Genomic DNA, 15,828 nt, shown 5'->3' with positions numbered 1-15,828 from the left:
CACAATGACTCTCATTTCTCATCCCAGAACGTACACAGAGACACCGCAGTATCTGAAAGGCCCTGGCACTCAGGCATAAACTGAGTAATACTGTCCTGGGGCACCTTGTGTGCACCTGGCTTGAACTCCTTTGCTCTTCAACAGCTTGCTCAATAATCTGCTTGCAATGACGCAGCAAGAGAATTTCATTTATATCACTGTTGATGACAGTGAGTGTAGACTCTTATTTCAAATAACCTGCTTGATAATTTCTACTGAGGACTGGCTCCTGGTCAGATTTCATGAAATTACTTTAATCCAAATGGGAACACCTGCCAGACTGTCCACCAATATCTCTTCTCTCCTTCTTCCTCATAGCAGATATTCCATTTGAGCACACATGACTGCCCAAAGCAGAGACTACATTTTCCAGACCCACCCCTGCCTTATAGTTATTCATGGCCTTGGAACTAAGCTTCGGTCATGCGGATGTATGAAGAAACAATGGATAGCCTTAAAAAGAGGGGCCTATCTTCTGCTTCCTTTCTGCCTACCTATTTGGAATTCAGGTGTGATGGCTGGAACTTCGGCAGCCATCTGGATGCAGGAGGGAGAAGCCAGGTACTGAGGCAGCCAGAATAAAAGGGCAGGAATCTGGGTCCTTCACAGCTGTGCTGCCCTCAGATCGGCCCTCGACTCCCCTGTGTTTGTGGCTCTCTTTTTCGAGCTTTGTTATTTGGGGTTTTCTGGCTTTTAGTGCTGGACTGAACCCTAACTAACACACTTGGCAACAGGGTTGATGAGGAGCTCGTGTTAGCAGTCAGAGTAGAGGCAGCTCTGTCATTTTCTCATGGCAGCGTGTGCTGACACTGCTTACACTACTTCCCATCTGCAGTCTCCTGACAGAAACTGCCTTTAAACCACCTGCCCATTTTGTCAGGATTACTTTACAAAGACAGTGTAAATACAGTCTTTACGTCTACTCTCCCAGGTGTGCATGAACTGCGACATGAGTCTACCGCTTTGAAAGCAAACAAAGCAGGGGCCACCGCTGATTAGCCCAGCCCTATCCTCCACACACCTCAAAGGCTGCAACCTGCGTCTGATGAAACGCAGACCACAGGAGAACGCCAGCATCCATGGTAACATTAACAGAGCTTTGAGGGGGCGGGTGTGGCCAACACATCACTACATAAAGAAGCGCTGCTTTCTCTCTGCTTCTCTCCACCCCAACGAACAAACGATTTTCCCACCTTCCTGGTACGCAAGCACTCCACCCACTTCAGGGCCCACTGTCAAGGCTGTGATGGACCAACAGCTAACTATAAAATTCTTCCCTGGATCATGACAATATCCCGTGAGAGGAAAACGTCCACCAGTGAAAAACAAGCATAAATGAGTGTTCTCTGTGAAACCAGAAACTCGCACAAGCCAGTGGTAAGACAAGGGCGTGTATGTAGAGAGACTCTGATGCCTCACCTGAATACCTCGAGGATAATCCTTTCTGATAACTTGGGAGCCACCTGCTTAAATGCTTTCTTGAAATCTTCCAGAGTTAAATATCCACGATCTATTTGAAAGCAGAATACATAACATTCATGTAGTAATAAAAGTCCTGTGGACTGCTATTTCAGCCATAGTATTTGCATGCGACTTTAATACATAACCAGGAGAAAAGCAGTAATCTACAGCTGACTTTCCATGTAAGGAACTCTGAGATTGCCTCACTGGATTACTGCATTACTCTAGTATTACTCAGTGATACAGTGCAGTCCCAGACGCTCCTGAAGCTTCCTCCCAGCCCCATCCCATGCCGACTCCCTGAGTTCCAGGGAGAGCACTAAGAGACAATGCTGCAATAACGGCAGTGGGCTCCGGTCTCTGAATTGCAAAATAATTCATTCTTCAAAATGCACATTTTTTTTCTTGCTTGGTTTTAGAACTGCATTATTATTTAGAGGAAAACCATTACAGAAGCCAAAATACTGAACCTGGACTCCAAGAGTCTTTCAACCCTGACTTCTGTGGGGAGTGGGTCCAAAGACACTCTTCTCAGCCACCCCAGCGTGGGAAAACAATTCCTCCAATCACGTGTGGGTCAAAGGAGGAGTCAGAGAAAAAGGCCCCGTGGCTTCCCAGGCTTCCATAAGTCGCTCTTCACCTATATTCCCATGTGGCCAGCCCTTCTGATGTCCCCATTAAAATGTAAGCAAATCTTAAGTACAATCAGATTACTGCTGATGCTATTTCATCCACTGTAAAGGTCAAGACTTAAGATTGTGCTGGAGGAAAAAAAATGTATACCAACATCTACCATAACAGCTAATGAATATAGGAAAATAGTCTTCCAAGTATATTATTTTATTGGGTTGGCCAAAAAGTTAGTTCGGGTTCTATAAGCTATTACGGAAACACTCGAACAAACTTCTTGACCAGCCCGATATTTACTGAGTATATATGTTCCCACCCACAGTTCCTTAATAGCAATTTCTTATATCTAAACACTTTAAAGATACTCACAGTGCCTGTCAAAAGCCGTGAAGATGTGTCTTACTTCACTGCGATAGAGCTGAGCTTCCTTCTTTTTCCTTACGATGTCTAAAAACTCCTTAAGTCGTATCCCTAAAAATTGGAAAAAAAAACGAGTTTACCAAAAATGACTGTCTTCCTCTTTAAGAAAAAAGTGAAAGTGAAAGCGGCTCAGATGTGTCCTACTCTTTGTGACCCCATGGACTGTAGTTCATGGAATTCTCCAGGCCAGAATACTGGAGCTACGTGTAGCCTTTCCCTTCTCCAAGGGATCTTCCCCACCCAGGGATCGAACCCAGGTCTCCCACATTGCAGGTGGATTCTTGACCAGCTGAGCCACAAGGAAAGTCCAAGAATCCTGGAGTGGGTAGCCTATCCCTTCTCCAGGGGAATCTTCCTGACCCAGGAATTGAACCTGGGTCTTCCTGCATTGTAGGCAGATTCTTTACCAGTTGAGCCATTGACAGAAACGGAAAGTGATACTATTGCCCACAAATGTTGTCTTGATTTTGGTAAGCAGTATTCGTTCATACAGATCTCTAAAGCTGAAGAGGCACTTTGTTAAAAGCCAAGTCGGCTCCACATTAGCAACGGACAACAAACATGGTAGACACTTCAGGAGCTCCCTGAGCTGCTTCTGGGAGTAGAGATGATGACTGTGGAAAGGTGGGACAGTCTCCCTCTGGGAGATCTGATGGACAGGGCTAAAGCTACTTATAACACAAGGTCTCCTAATTCTTCTTTCCACGGGTGTCTTTGATCCTTTTTTCCGAGCCAGATGTCATTACGACAGGTTTTTCTCCGGCTGGGAGAGCGGGGCGAAGAAGTAGTTTCTCAAAAGTCAACACCAACCGCTCACCGCAGACAGAGGTGGAGCGAACACTCCATAAACAATAGAGCTGGCAGCGTCCCCAGCCTTCGGGACACCCCGTGACTGTTCTGCAGCCTCGGGCTCGGCTTCCTGCGACTCTCATAATAAAAGAGCCCAGCGTGATCACAGGAGATTGGAGGCTGCGCTCATGATGTCTATTAAAATGAACTCTAACGTGATCTTTGTAGTAGGCTTAAAGAGTGAAGCCAAGAATTTAAATGTTTTAGTGAACTGAGCCCTAAATATATAAAAAGAGCAGTTTGTTTTTATAAGTCAGGACTCCCATTTTAAAATGTATCACTCTTTTAAAAATAGCCGCAAATCACACAGTAACCACATGCTAATTTTTAAGGACTTGTACCCTTTTCCTTTTGGTGAGGTATACTGAGCTACATACAGTTCCCAAAATAGTTTCCATTTTTTTTTTTTTTTAGGTAGAAAATAGTTTTCTAAATTTTCCATAGTTTTCTTATTTGTAGTTAAAGACTTAGGAGTTTGAAAGGTCCGTCTTGGGGACTTCCCTGGTGATCCAGTGGTTAGGACCTCACCTTCCAGTGTGAGGGGTGCAGTTTGATCCTGGGTCAGGAACCAAGACCCCACGTTCCTCGAGGCCAAAAAACCAACATGTTAAACAGAAGCAAAACTGTACAAATTCAATAAAGACGTAAAAAATGGTCCACGTCAAAGTTAAAAAAAAAGCCAATCCATGTGTTTAAATGATCCTTTTACAGGACTGACTATACCAGGGCTTACTGCGTGCCAGGCGCTGTGTTAAGCTCTGGAAATAGAAGGGAAAAGAGAAAACACAGATTTCCTATGCCAAGGGAGTCACTGGTCTACTGGGGGACCAGAGCCTATGCAGGTTCAATTACAAACGTACAAATGATTGCAAACCATGACTTGTGCAAAGAGGGGAATGACAGGAGGGCGTGAACACGCCACAGAAGCCCTCCTGTCGGGCAGGGTCAAGGCGGGGGAAAGGGAGGCTCAAGAGGGAGGGGGCCAGAGGCACACTTGGAGCTGGCTCACTTGTACACCAGGAACCAACACAACGCTGTAAAGCAACTACCCTCCAGTAAAAAGTGAGTAAATACAGACAAGAAAGCCAGTTTCCTCCCTCACCTAAGCGTGTGTGTGTGTTAGTCACTCTGTGACCCCATGGACTGTTGTAGCCTGGCAGACCCCTCTGTCCATGGGACTCTCCAGGCAAGAATACTGGAGTGGGTTGCCATTAAAAGCCTTTAAACTGTATACCAAATGATAAAACAGGAACTGAAATAATTAACATCAATAAATTACTATTACCATGAAAACAAACAAAAAGAAATCCTCCTATAGAGTGGACTCTGGTGAAGAAGAGATCTCTCAGAGGAGGTAACACCAAGGCTAAGACCTAAATGAAACTCCAATACATTGGCCACCGGATGCAAACAGCTGACTCATTTGAAAAGACCTGATGCTGGGAAAGACTGAAGGCGGGAGGTGAAGGATGAGATGGTTGGATGGCATCACCGACTTGACAGACATGAGTTTGAGCAAACTCCGGGAGTTGGTGATGGACAGGGAGGCCTGGCGTGCTGCAGTTCATGGGGCTGCACGTAGTCGGACACGACTGAGCGACTGAACTGGACGGAACTGAACACCTAAATGGTAAGAAGGTACCAACTGGCTAAAGCGTCAAGGGAGAGCACTCCACATGGTGGAACAAGCACGTGCCCGCACGGGGCAGGGAGGCATACTGGGGGAAAGGAAGAGGCCCCTGTGGCTTGGCAGTGGTGAAGACAGGGCTGGGGGAGGAGGGATGGGCTGGACAGGAAACAACGCGGTTTTTATTTCAGATGCAATAGGAAGTCAAGTCAGAAGTCTGGATTGAGAAGTGACAAGATCTGATTTAGGAAGATCCTGGAACAACCCCTCTGGCTGTCGTTTTGAAACAGGACTAGGGAGAAAGCGAAATAGAGAAAAGGAGACTCATTAGGCTCCTACTGGCCAGACAGGTGCTCAGGAGGGTGCCGGCAGCAGGACCCGGGAGCGACGGGAGGTTCCAGACACGCTGCAGAGAGACGAAGGGTCAGACACGGAGCTCGCGAAAGACGATGCCAAGGACGCGCCCTAGGTCCCGGCCTGAATGGAGGGCCGAGTCATTTAAAGAGACGGGAAAGACGAAGGGAAGCAGGATGGGGTGGCAGAGAGATGGAGTGGCGATTTGCAGATGCTAGCGCTTGATGCTCTGGGGACAACCGAGAGTGAAAAGCAAGAAACAGCGGTAGCAGACGCTTCGGGCAACGGGCGTGCCTCCTCGCACGGACCAGCGTGCGGCCTGCGCTCAGGAAGGACGCACTGCAGGGAACGCGAGCGGACCGCGTCCTCCGTGGCACTCGGCCCTGCGACGACGCAGCTCGCTCTCCTCGGGCCCCTGGTAATCACCTGCTGCACGTTCAGCCGAGACTCACTGAGAGAAGAGCTGCATCAAGGTATCCCCACTGTTTAGGAAGATATTGTGCTCGTAGAAGCACTCCCCACATGCTGGATAAGTAAATAAAATCATGCGAGCACACCAAGTCACTTCTGTCATGACCAACTCTTTGCGACCCCATGGACTACAGCCGGCCAGGCTCCTCTGTCCATGGGTTCTCCAGGCAAGAATACTGGAGTGGGCTGCCATGCCCTCCTCCACGGGATCTTCCCGCCCAGGGACTGAACCCGCATCTCTTTTGTCCACTGCATTGGCAGGTGGGATTTTTATCACTAGTGCCACCAGAAGACATTTTTTCTGTTAGAGTTTTCAGCAAAAAGCATTAACATGTGTGTGTTTTAAATGCTCTTGTAACTCTGGACACTAATGCCAAAAAGTAGGTCACTATTGAATCACACGGCCAGCAAAAGCATCATTTTAGAAACCCCAATTTCTTAATACCTATGATACAGTAAAACACAAAATTCAGAGGGAAAGGAAATACATGCATAATATTTGCTCTTCACTTATTGCATCTGATTTTGGGAAATGATAAAAAAAAAAGCAGAACTGCATTGTTCAATATGTGATGCAGATTCACAAGGGAGAAAAAGGTACATGAGAGGGAATATCTTTTAAATTACTTATTCAGAAGACTCATCGCTATTTGGAGCTGTATAGTCAGGTCTTTATTTCATAATCTTGGGGATAAAAACCAAATGTTCTTTATTATCTCCTAGGAGAAAATATATGTGGGTTTCAACTGCAATGCTTATTACCACTTGAAAAGAAGAAACAGGGACTTCTCTGACAGTTCCGTAGTTAAGACCCTGAGCTTCTAACGCAGGGGGCCTGGGTTGGATCCCTGATCGGGGAACTAAGATCCCACAAGCCTCATGGCATGGCCAAGAAAGAAGAAGAAAGAACCTAATGATACAAACAACCCATATGTAATCCGTTCACTCTCACTATTTTCCCACAGGATCATATACCTTGTGTTTTTAAGTCAACATCAAACCGCATGAAGTACCCTGCAGCCTCATCCCACCTCGCCTTTAACTTGTCTGACTCTTCAGCGCCGACACATGCAAACGCACTCAGAGACAACACAAGCCTCTCTTCCAGAACGGACAGGGCAGCTTCCATTCAGCTGAGTGCTCACGCTGGAGGGCCACGATCACTTTCCAAGGCCAGTGTATAAAGGCTGGTTGTTCCTACAGCTCTGTGATGCAAGCACCTTAATGAAAGTTTTAAACGTCCTACTGCTTTTTAAATGGCCTAGAAGCACAGTTCCTACTACGAGCTCCACCTGCTGTCACAGTATTCGACCCTAAAATAACCACTTCACAAAGACTCGCCGGAACTCTAAACGCAGTGCCTGTGTCCACTCCTGGAGTGAAAGAGAATGTCCAGAACCTTCTAATTCCAAATACAAGCTTGAGTCTTCTGTGTAGACTTTTCTAATGATAAAAGTTACCTAAATACACTCTGCTCTAGTCACATGTTAAGGCCATAACCATAGGAATCACGTAGACCTGGGTGTTTGTGTTTATTATTAATCTCCAGAAGGTGTTCAAAAACTGCCCAGGTCAGGTAGTGGAGACTCAGAGGACAGACTTGCGGACACGGCGGGGGCAGGAGAGGGTGAGACGAATGGCGAGAGAAGCCCTGAAATACACCCGTGACGGTAAGTGGGACAGAGAGCGAAGGGGGAGCCGCCGTGCCAACAGGGGGCTCAGCCTGGCGCCCTGACCACCCAGAGGGGTGGGACGGGCCGCGCAGAGAGAGGAGGTCCAAGACGGAGGGCGCTGTGTAAACCCACGACACACTCGTGTTAATGTACGGGGGAAACCACACAACAGTCCAAAGCAATTATCCTCCAATTGAAAATGGATTTTAAAAAACTGTCTGGGTAAATGGACTCTCTCAGTGGTTCTCAGACTTCTTTTTTTTTTTCAAAAGCTGTAGGAAAGGTTCTTCTTTATAAAAATAGGAAATCCCACTGTGTAAAGATGAAGGCAAGGCATTCTGGTTGCAAAGAGGTGGACTCCCCCTGCCAGGCTTCCCTCTCCAGCAGCCCCTGGAAGCGGCCCAACAGGAAGGACCCAGGATTGAGGATCCTGCCTTAAAGACCACTGGGGCCAACGATCTTCATGAATCCTACCAGACTCTGCAGCTCTGTGCATTTCCCAGAGCATGGAGAGCATTCCTTCCCATCTAATAAACGACTCTTGGCAAAAGGACTCTTCATGTTCTATAATGAATGTAGACATTCCTTTCCAAGCTACTTAATACATGTCACAGAGATATATCATATAGAGAAATGCTATCTTTTCTCCTTTTTCGTTTTTAAGCAATTTCCTAGGAGGGTAATCATCTTTCACCACAGGGGTGGATATATTCAAAAAGTACAATAAAACCATATACATTTTTCCTTGACAGTTTTTTTTTTCCTTTCCTTTTTTTTTTTTTTTTTTTGTGTGTGGCTCACAGTTCTAAGTTTCAGGGTCAGTTTGCAGAAAGAAACCCTCTTAAAAAAGGAGTCATCTTGTTTTTGGCTATCACAGCAAGCTTAAACCCAGGAGAGGAACGAGAGACTGACAGAAATGCCAAGTTATTTAGACTGGAGGTCTGGTCTGAGATCTAGTGGAAAAGGTAGGGCTCCCATTCATTGGGCCACATATTAATTTTTTCCAGGGACTGAAAATTCCTAAAAATGAAGGCTTAAAAGGATTAAGTGGACTTTTAAAAGGTATAATGCAAGCCTTTTTAGTTTGAGAAATAAAATTCAGATTATGATTTCTGGCGGACATGCAGGGGGGGAAAAAGGATAAAATGTGTTCACATGGAAACAGTACGGACAGAGGACTTTCACGGCAGCGGCAGTGGTGAGCTGCCACAGGGAGACGGGAAAGGAGACTCAGAGGACGGGTACTGTCTCCCATCCACACGCTTAAGAGCAGGGGAATGAAGAGAAAAGGGCCTATCTTAATGGAAGAAATCAAGTTTTACCATATCATTGGGAGGGAAACGAAGGGGAAGAGTGAAAACAGCTTATAGCAGAACAGAGACATCTGAACCGATAAGACCTTATTTCTATCAAATGTGGACAGGGACCACCACCTGTTTCATTAAGCATTCTCCTGCTCACAAACCCTCAAAGGCTCCTCACCATTAATAGCGCCAAGGGCTGGTACCTTATTCTGGAACTGAAAGCTTCATTCTTCCTTCCAGGCAAACTGGTCCTTAAAGCTCCCCCTTCCCAACTCCCAGATGCCACCGGGGCCACTCACTCTGAACACCACTCATCCACAGGTATGCACCGTACTCCACGCTGGTGTGGCACGTAAAAATGTTCCAAGGAGGGTGGATTCTGTCTCCAGCGGGACCTGATTTCAACAGAATGACAGCTGAGAGCGCTCTGTTGTTCCTGTTCAGTCGCCAAGTCCTTTCCAACTCTGTGACCCCAAGGACTGCAGCACGCCAGGCCTCCCTGTCCATCACCAACTCCCGGAGTCCACCCAAACTCAGGTCCGTCGAGTCGGTGATGCCATCCAGCCACCTCATCCCCTGTCGTCCCCTTCTCCTCCTGCCTTCAATCTTTCCCAGCATCAGGGTCTTCTCCAATCAGTCAGTTCTTCACATCAGGTGGGCAAAGTATTGGAGTTTCAGCTTCAACATCAGTCCTTCCAATGAATATTCAGTACTGGTCTCCTTTAGGATGGACTGGTTGGATCTCCTTGCAGTCCAAGGGACTCTCAAGAGTCTTCTCCAACAACACAGTTCAGAAGCATCAATTCTTCGGCGCTCAGCTTTCTTTACGGCTGAACCCTCACATCTGTACATGACCACTGGACAAACCATGGCTTTGACTCTACAGACCTTGGGGATGAAACTGGAAAGGGGTGCAGGGATGCTGGAAAATGAGGGGCAGGGGTCTGAAAGAAGGGGGGTCTGTGGGAGAAACTCCACAGGGCTGGCGTGCAGAAGGAGTCCCTACAGAGGAGAGTGTGGACCCGGCCTCCCCATTGCTAGCAACGGAGAGTGACTGACAAAGCCCCCCCTCTCCACCACCGACGAACAGCTAGGCACAGTCTAGAGACAAGACAGGCAATGTCGGAGCGGGAACAGACGGGGCCAGTTTCAGTCGACTGACACCGAGGTCTGCAGGCACGCTGGCGCCAGCAGAGCACAGGGTCACCAGGCTGGACGCCGCCACCTGCCTTCATGCATGCCACCTGTTCTCTGTGCTTCTCCACCTTCTCAAACTGCGCCAGCCTTCCCCATCCGGCTCAGGCCCACACCGCGGGCAGGAAGCGAGGGCCGCTCTCTTTGAAACTCTTAGAGGCCTTCTTGTCTATGGTGTTCAGGCGACATCTGGCCATCACGAAAGTGACAATACTTCTTTCATCTTCCCTATGACATGTTACTTGGAAGAAAAGCTATGACCATCCTAGTCAGCATATTAAAAAGCAGAGACATTACTTTGCCGACAAAGGTCCGTCTAGTCAAGGCTATGGCTTTTCCAGTGGTCATGTATGGATGTGAGAATTGGACTATAAAGAAAGCTGAGTGCTGAAGAATTGATGCTTTTGAGCTGTGGTGTTGGAGAAGACTCTTGAGAGTCCTTTGGACCACAAGGAGATCCAAATAGGCAACCCTAAAGGAAATCAGTCCTAAATATTCATTGGAAGGACTGATGCTGAAGCTGAAACTCCAATACTTTGGCCACCACCTGCTGTGAAGAACTCGCTCACTGAAAAAGACCCTGGTGCTGGGAAAGACTGAAGGCATAAGGAGAAGGGGACAACAGAGGATGAGATGGTTGGATGGCAATACCGACTCGATGGATGTGAGCATTTAAACAAGCTCCAGCAGTTGGTGATGGACAGGGAAGCCTGGTGTGCTGCAGTCCATGGGGTCGCAAAGAGTCAGAAATGACTGAGTGACTGAACTGGTGATATTACATTTTTAAAACCTGTCTTTAGGTCAGTGTCTGTGACTTAATTCTTTTCTACCCCTACAAGAAAACTTAGCCTCTTTTAATGGGGACTTAAATACATTAATTAGGTGCATATCTGTGGATGATACCATAAAACAAACGGTCCTAGAGGGGATTTCCCGGGCAGTCCAGTGGTTAAGAGCTAGACAATAAAGAAGGTAGAGCGCCGAACAATTGATGCTTTTGAACTGTGGTGTTGGAGAAGATGCTTGAGAGTCCCTTGGACAGAAAGGAGATCCAACCAGTTCATCTTAAAGGAGATCAAGCCTGAATACTCTTTGGAATGACTGATGCTGAAGCTCCAATACTTTGGCCACCTGACGCAAAGAGCTGACTCATTGGAAAAGACCCTGATGCTGCGAAAGACTGAAGGCAGGAGGAGAAGGGGATGACAGAGGATGAGATGGTTGGATGGCATCACCGATTCAATGGACATGAACTTGGGCAGACTCCGGGAGATGGTGATGGACAGGAAGGCCTGGCTGCTGCAGTCTGTGGGGTCGCAGAGTCAGACACGACTGCACGGCTGAACAACAACCAGTGGTGAAGACTCCACACTTCCAGTGTGGGCTCGATCCCTGATCGGGAAAGGGAGATCCCACATGCCTCAAGGCTAGCCAAAAACAAACAACAACAACAAAATGGTCCCAGGATTTCAAGGTAAGTATAATGTGCACAGCTCAGTCAGTAAAGAATCTGCTTCATTGCAGGAGACCCGGGTTTCATTCCTAGGTCAGGAAGATCCCTGGAGAAGGGAATGGCGACCCACTCCAGTCTGGAGAATTCCACAGACAGAGGAGCCTGAGGGGTCACAAAGAATTGGACACGACCAAGTGAGTAAAGCACACCATAATGCGCATGTGTTTCCTACGGATAGAAAAGAACACAGAGGACTGAAACCTGAAGTCGAGTACCAGCTACACCTGCTACACTGTGGCCTCAGTGCCTCAGGGAGAGGCCCCAAACAACAAAACACACAAAGCACACACACAGCAGTGTTGCAGTTCAGTTCAGTCGCTCAGTCGTGTCCGACTCTCCGCGACCCCATGAATCACAGCACGCCAGGCCTCCCTGTCCATCACCAACTCCCGGAGTTCACTCAAACTCATGTCCACAGAGTCGGTGATGCCATCCAGCCATCTCATTCTCCGTCGTCCCCTTCTCCTCCCGCCCCCAACCTTTCCCAGCATCAGAGTCTTTTCCAGTGAGTCAACTCGTCGCATGAGGTGGCCAAAGTACTGCAGTTTCAGCTTCAGCATCAGTCCTTCCAATGAACACCCAGGACTGATCTCCTTTAGAATGGACTGGTTGCATCTCCTTGCAGTCCAAGGGACTCTCAAGAGTCTTCTCCAGCACCACAGAAAAGCATCAATTCTTCAGCGATAAGCTTTCTTCACAGTCCAACTCTCACATCCATACGTGACCACGGGAAAAACCACAGCCTTGACTAGACGGACCTTGGTTGGCAAAGTAATGTCTCTGCTTTTTAATATGCTATCTAGGTTGGTCATAACTTTCCTTCCAAGGAGTAAGCGTCTTTTAATTTCATGGCTGCAATCAGCATCTGCAGTGATTTTGGAGCCCAAGAAAATAAAGTCTGACACTGTTTCCACTGTTTCCCCATCTATTTCCCATGAAGTGATGGGACCAGATGCCATGATCTTTGTTTTCTGAATGTTGAGCTTCAAGCCAACCTTTTCACTCTCCTCTTTCACTTTCATCAAGAGGCTTTTGAGTTCCTCTTCACTTTCTGCCATAAGGGTGGTGTCATCTGCATATCTGAGGTTATTGATATTTCTCCCGGCAATCTTGATTCCAGCTTGTGCTTCTTCCAGCCCAGCGTTCCTCATGATGTACTCTGCATATAAGTTAAATAAGCAAGGTGACAATATACAACCTTGACGTACACCTTTTCCTATGTGGAACCAGTCGGTTGTTCCATGTCCAGTTCTGACTGTTGCTTCCTGACCTGCATACAGGTTTCTCAAGAGGCAGGTCAGGTGGTCTAGGATTCCCATCTCTTTCAGAATGTTCCACAGTTTATTGTGATCCACACAGTCAAAGGCTTTGGCATAGTCAATGAAGCAGAAATAGATGTTTTTCTGAAACTCTCTTGCTTTCTCCATGATCCAGCGGATGTTGGCAATTTGATCTCTGGTGCCTCTGCCTTTTTTAAAACCTGCTTGAACATCTGGGAGTTCACGGTTTACATACTGCTGAAGCCTGGCTTGGAGAATTTTCAGCATGACTTTACTAGCGTGTGAGATGAGTGCAATTGTGCGGTAGTTTGAACATTCTTTGGCATTGCCTTTCTTTGGTATTGGAATGAAGACTGACCTCTTCCGTGAGGACCTACCCCACGCCTGAGGCCAGGGTCGGCAGCCGAGAGGAGCTACCCCACGTCCAACAGGCGGTGGCTGCGCGGGCGCAGGAGGGCCGAGAGGAGCTACTCCGCGTTCAAGGTCAGAAGGGGCGGCCTTGAGGAGATACCCCTCGTCCAAGGTAAGGTACAGTGGCTGCACTTTGCTGGCGCGGCTGTGAAGAGATTTTCCACCACCAAGGTAAGAGAAACCCAAATAAGACGGTAGGTATTGCGAGGGGGCATCAGAGGGCAGACACACTGAAATCATAATCACAGGAAACTAGTCGATCTGATCACGTGGACCACAGCCGAATGTGGTCCCCTGGAGAAGGGAATGGCAAACCACTTCAGTATACTTGCCTTGAGAACCCCATGAACAGTGACAAAGGGCAAAATGATAGGCTACTGAATGAGGAATTCCCCAGGTCGGTAGGTGCCCAGTATGCTACTGGAGCTCAGTGGAGAAATAACTACAGAAGGAATAAAGGGATGGAGCAAAAGCAAAACCAATACCCAGTTGTGGATGTGACCAGTGATAGAAGCAAGGTCCGGTGCTGTAAAGAGCAATATTGCATAGGAACCTGGAATGTCAGGTCCATGAATCAAGGCAAATTGGAAGTGGTCAAACAGGAGATGGCAAGAGTGAACACAGACATTCTAGGAATCAGTGAACTAAAATGGACTGGAATGGGTGAATTTAACTCGGATGACCATTATATCTACTACTGTGGGCAGGAATTCCTTAGAAGAAATGGAGTAGCCATCATGGTCAACAAAAGAGTCCGAAATGCAGTACTTGGATGCAATCTTAAAAATGACAGGATGATTTCTGTTCGTTTCCAAGGCAAACCATTCAATATTACAGTAATCCAGGCCTATGCCCCAACCAGTAATGCTGAAGAAGCCGAAGTTAATCGGTTCTATGAAGACCTACAAGACCTTTTAGAACTAACACCCAAAAAAGATGTCCTTTTCATTCTAGGGGACTGGAATGCAAAAGTAGGAAGTCAAGAAACACCTGGAGTAACAGGCAAATTTGGCCTTGGAGCACGGAATGAAGCAGGGCAAAGGCTAATAGAGTTTTGTCAAGAGAACGCACTGGTCATAGCAAACACCCTCTTCCAACAACACAAGAGAAGACTCTACACATGGACATCACCAGATGGTCAACACCGAAATCAGATTGATTATATTCTTTGCAACCAAAGATGGAGAAGCTGTATACAGTTAGCGAAAACAAGACCAGGAGCTGACTGTGGCTCAGATCATGAACTCCTTATTGCGAAGTTCAGACTTAAATTGAAGAAAGTAGGGAAAACCACTAGACCATTCAGATATGACCTCAATCAAATCCCTTATGATTATACAGTGGAAGTGAGAAATAGATTTAAGGGACTAGATCTGATTGATAGAGTGCCTGATGAACTCTGGACGGAGGTTCGTGACATTGTACAGGAGACAGGGATCAAGACCATCCCCATGGAAAAGAAATGCAAAAGAGCGAAATGGCTGTCTGAGGAGGCCTTACAAATAGCTGTAAAAAGAAGAGAGGCAAAAAGCAAAGGAGAAAAGGAAAGATATAAGCATCTGAATGCAGAGTTCCAAAGAATAGCAAGGAGAGATAAGAAAGCCTTCCTCAGTGATCAATGCAAAGAAATAGAGGAAAACAACAGAATAGGAAAAACAAGAGACCTCTTCAAGAAAATTAGAGATTCCAAGGGAACATTTCATGCAAAGATGGGTGCGATAAAGGACAGAAGTGTTTACAACATCATATAAAAGACTAGAAAATGGACATTTAAATTTAGAAAAAGAATACTTTTCAAAGTCAATGGTCTTGCTCAAAACAACTCAGATGAGACAGCAACAAGCTGAAGTCATTAACCTCACCATACACAAATTATTTCTCAATTAAACTGATCCTGTAGCGCATGACTGAGCCAAACAGTCCACAGTCACCATCGTGATGAATCAATGTCTTCGATTTTTCCATCGTTTAAAGTTGAGGATTAAAAGTAAGCTCCTAGAAAGCTTTTCCTCTGTTAAGTATGAAAGTAAAATGTGTTCCTTGTTTTGAAAGGGAAACCATATAAGAAAACAGAAAGAAAGTGGGGGGCGGGGAAATGAAGCACGATCTAATCACCCAGTGGAAACAAAAGTCTGATGTTCTTTGATTTCTTCCCCACGCATACGTCAAATGATCTGGGATTGAAAACACACAGACAGCTGTTGGTGGATTCAGTGGGGGCAACATACACCGGACGGATTAAGCCAAAGTCTCACAGTCTTGGCTGTTGTTATTCATTTAAGATGCTCTACAATCATCCCACAGTGACGTCAAACCCCCTGAGATCACCCGTGGCCTTGCCCTTCCCAGAACTGCCCAGACACATGCGGCCTTAAACCGCTAGTAAAGTCATGCTCAAAATTCTCCAAGCCAGGCTTCAGCAGTATGTAAACCGTGAACTCCCAAATGTACAAGCAGGTTTTAAAAAAGGCAGAGGCACCAGAGATCAAATTGCCAACATCCGCTGGATCACGGAGAAAGCAAGAGAGTTTCAGAAAAACATCTATTTCTGCTTCATTGACTATGCCAAAGCCTTTGACTGTGTCGATCACAATAAACTGTG

The 15,828-nt window shown here is 46.7% G+C and overlaps 1 protein-coding gene across 25 annotated transcripts in view; it reads right to left on the bottom strand.

The window, feature by feature from the left end:
* The window catches only part of EFCAB11 (EF-hand calcium binding domain 11), a 206,501-nt gene that overhangs the window by 176,271 nt on the left and 14,402 nt on the right, over window positions 1-15,828 (bottom strand). For 17 of the 25 annotated variants that reach the window (XR_016038153.1, XR_016038152.1, XR_016038151.1 and 14 more), the window contains exons 4-6: window positions 9,128-9,223; window positions 2,500-2,601; window positions 1,459-1,549 (exon numbers count right to left, since the gene is read on the bottom strand). Coding sequence is in view for 19 of the 25 variants with exons in the window: in XM_088839372.1 (XP_088695498.1) it covers window positions 1,459-1,549; window positions 2,500-2,601; window positions 9,128-9,223 (289 nt within the window). In the remaining 6 variants the exon portion in view is untranslated. Of the gene's footprint in view, window positions 1-1,458; window positions 1,550-2,499; window positions 2,602-9,127; window positions 9,224-15,828 lie in introns of those variants that run through there. The other 8 variants (XR_016038154.1, XM_088839387.1, XM_088839389.1 and 5 more) reach the window with 4 other exon arrangements.

The sequence above is a fragment of the Moschus berezovskii genome, chromosome 9, assembly GCF_049115385.1.
Source record: "Moschus berezovskii isolate FMDL1 chromosome 9, NW_MosBer_1.0, whole genome shotgun sequence".
NCBI lineage: Eukaryota > Metazoa > Chordata > Mammalia > Artiodactyla > Moschidae > Moschus > Moschus berezovskii.
The sequence above is the reverse complement of the archived record's forward strand: the minus strand, read 5'-3'. Positions and strand labels throughout refer to the sequence as shown.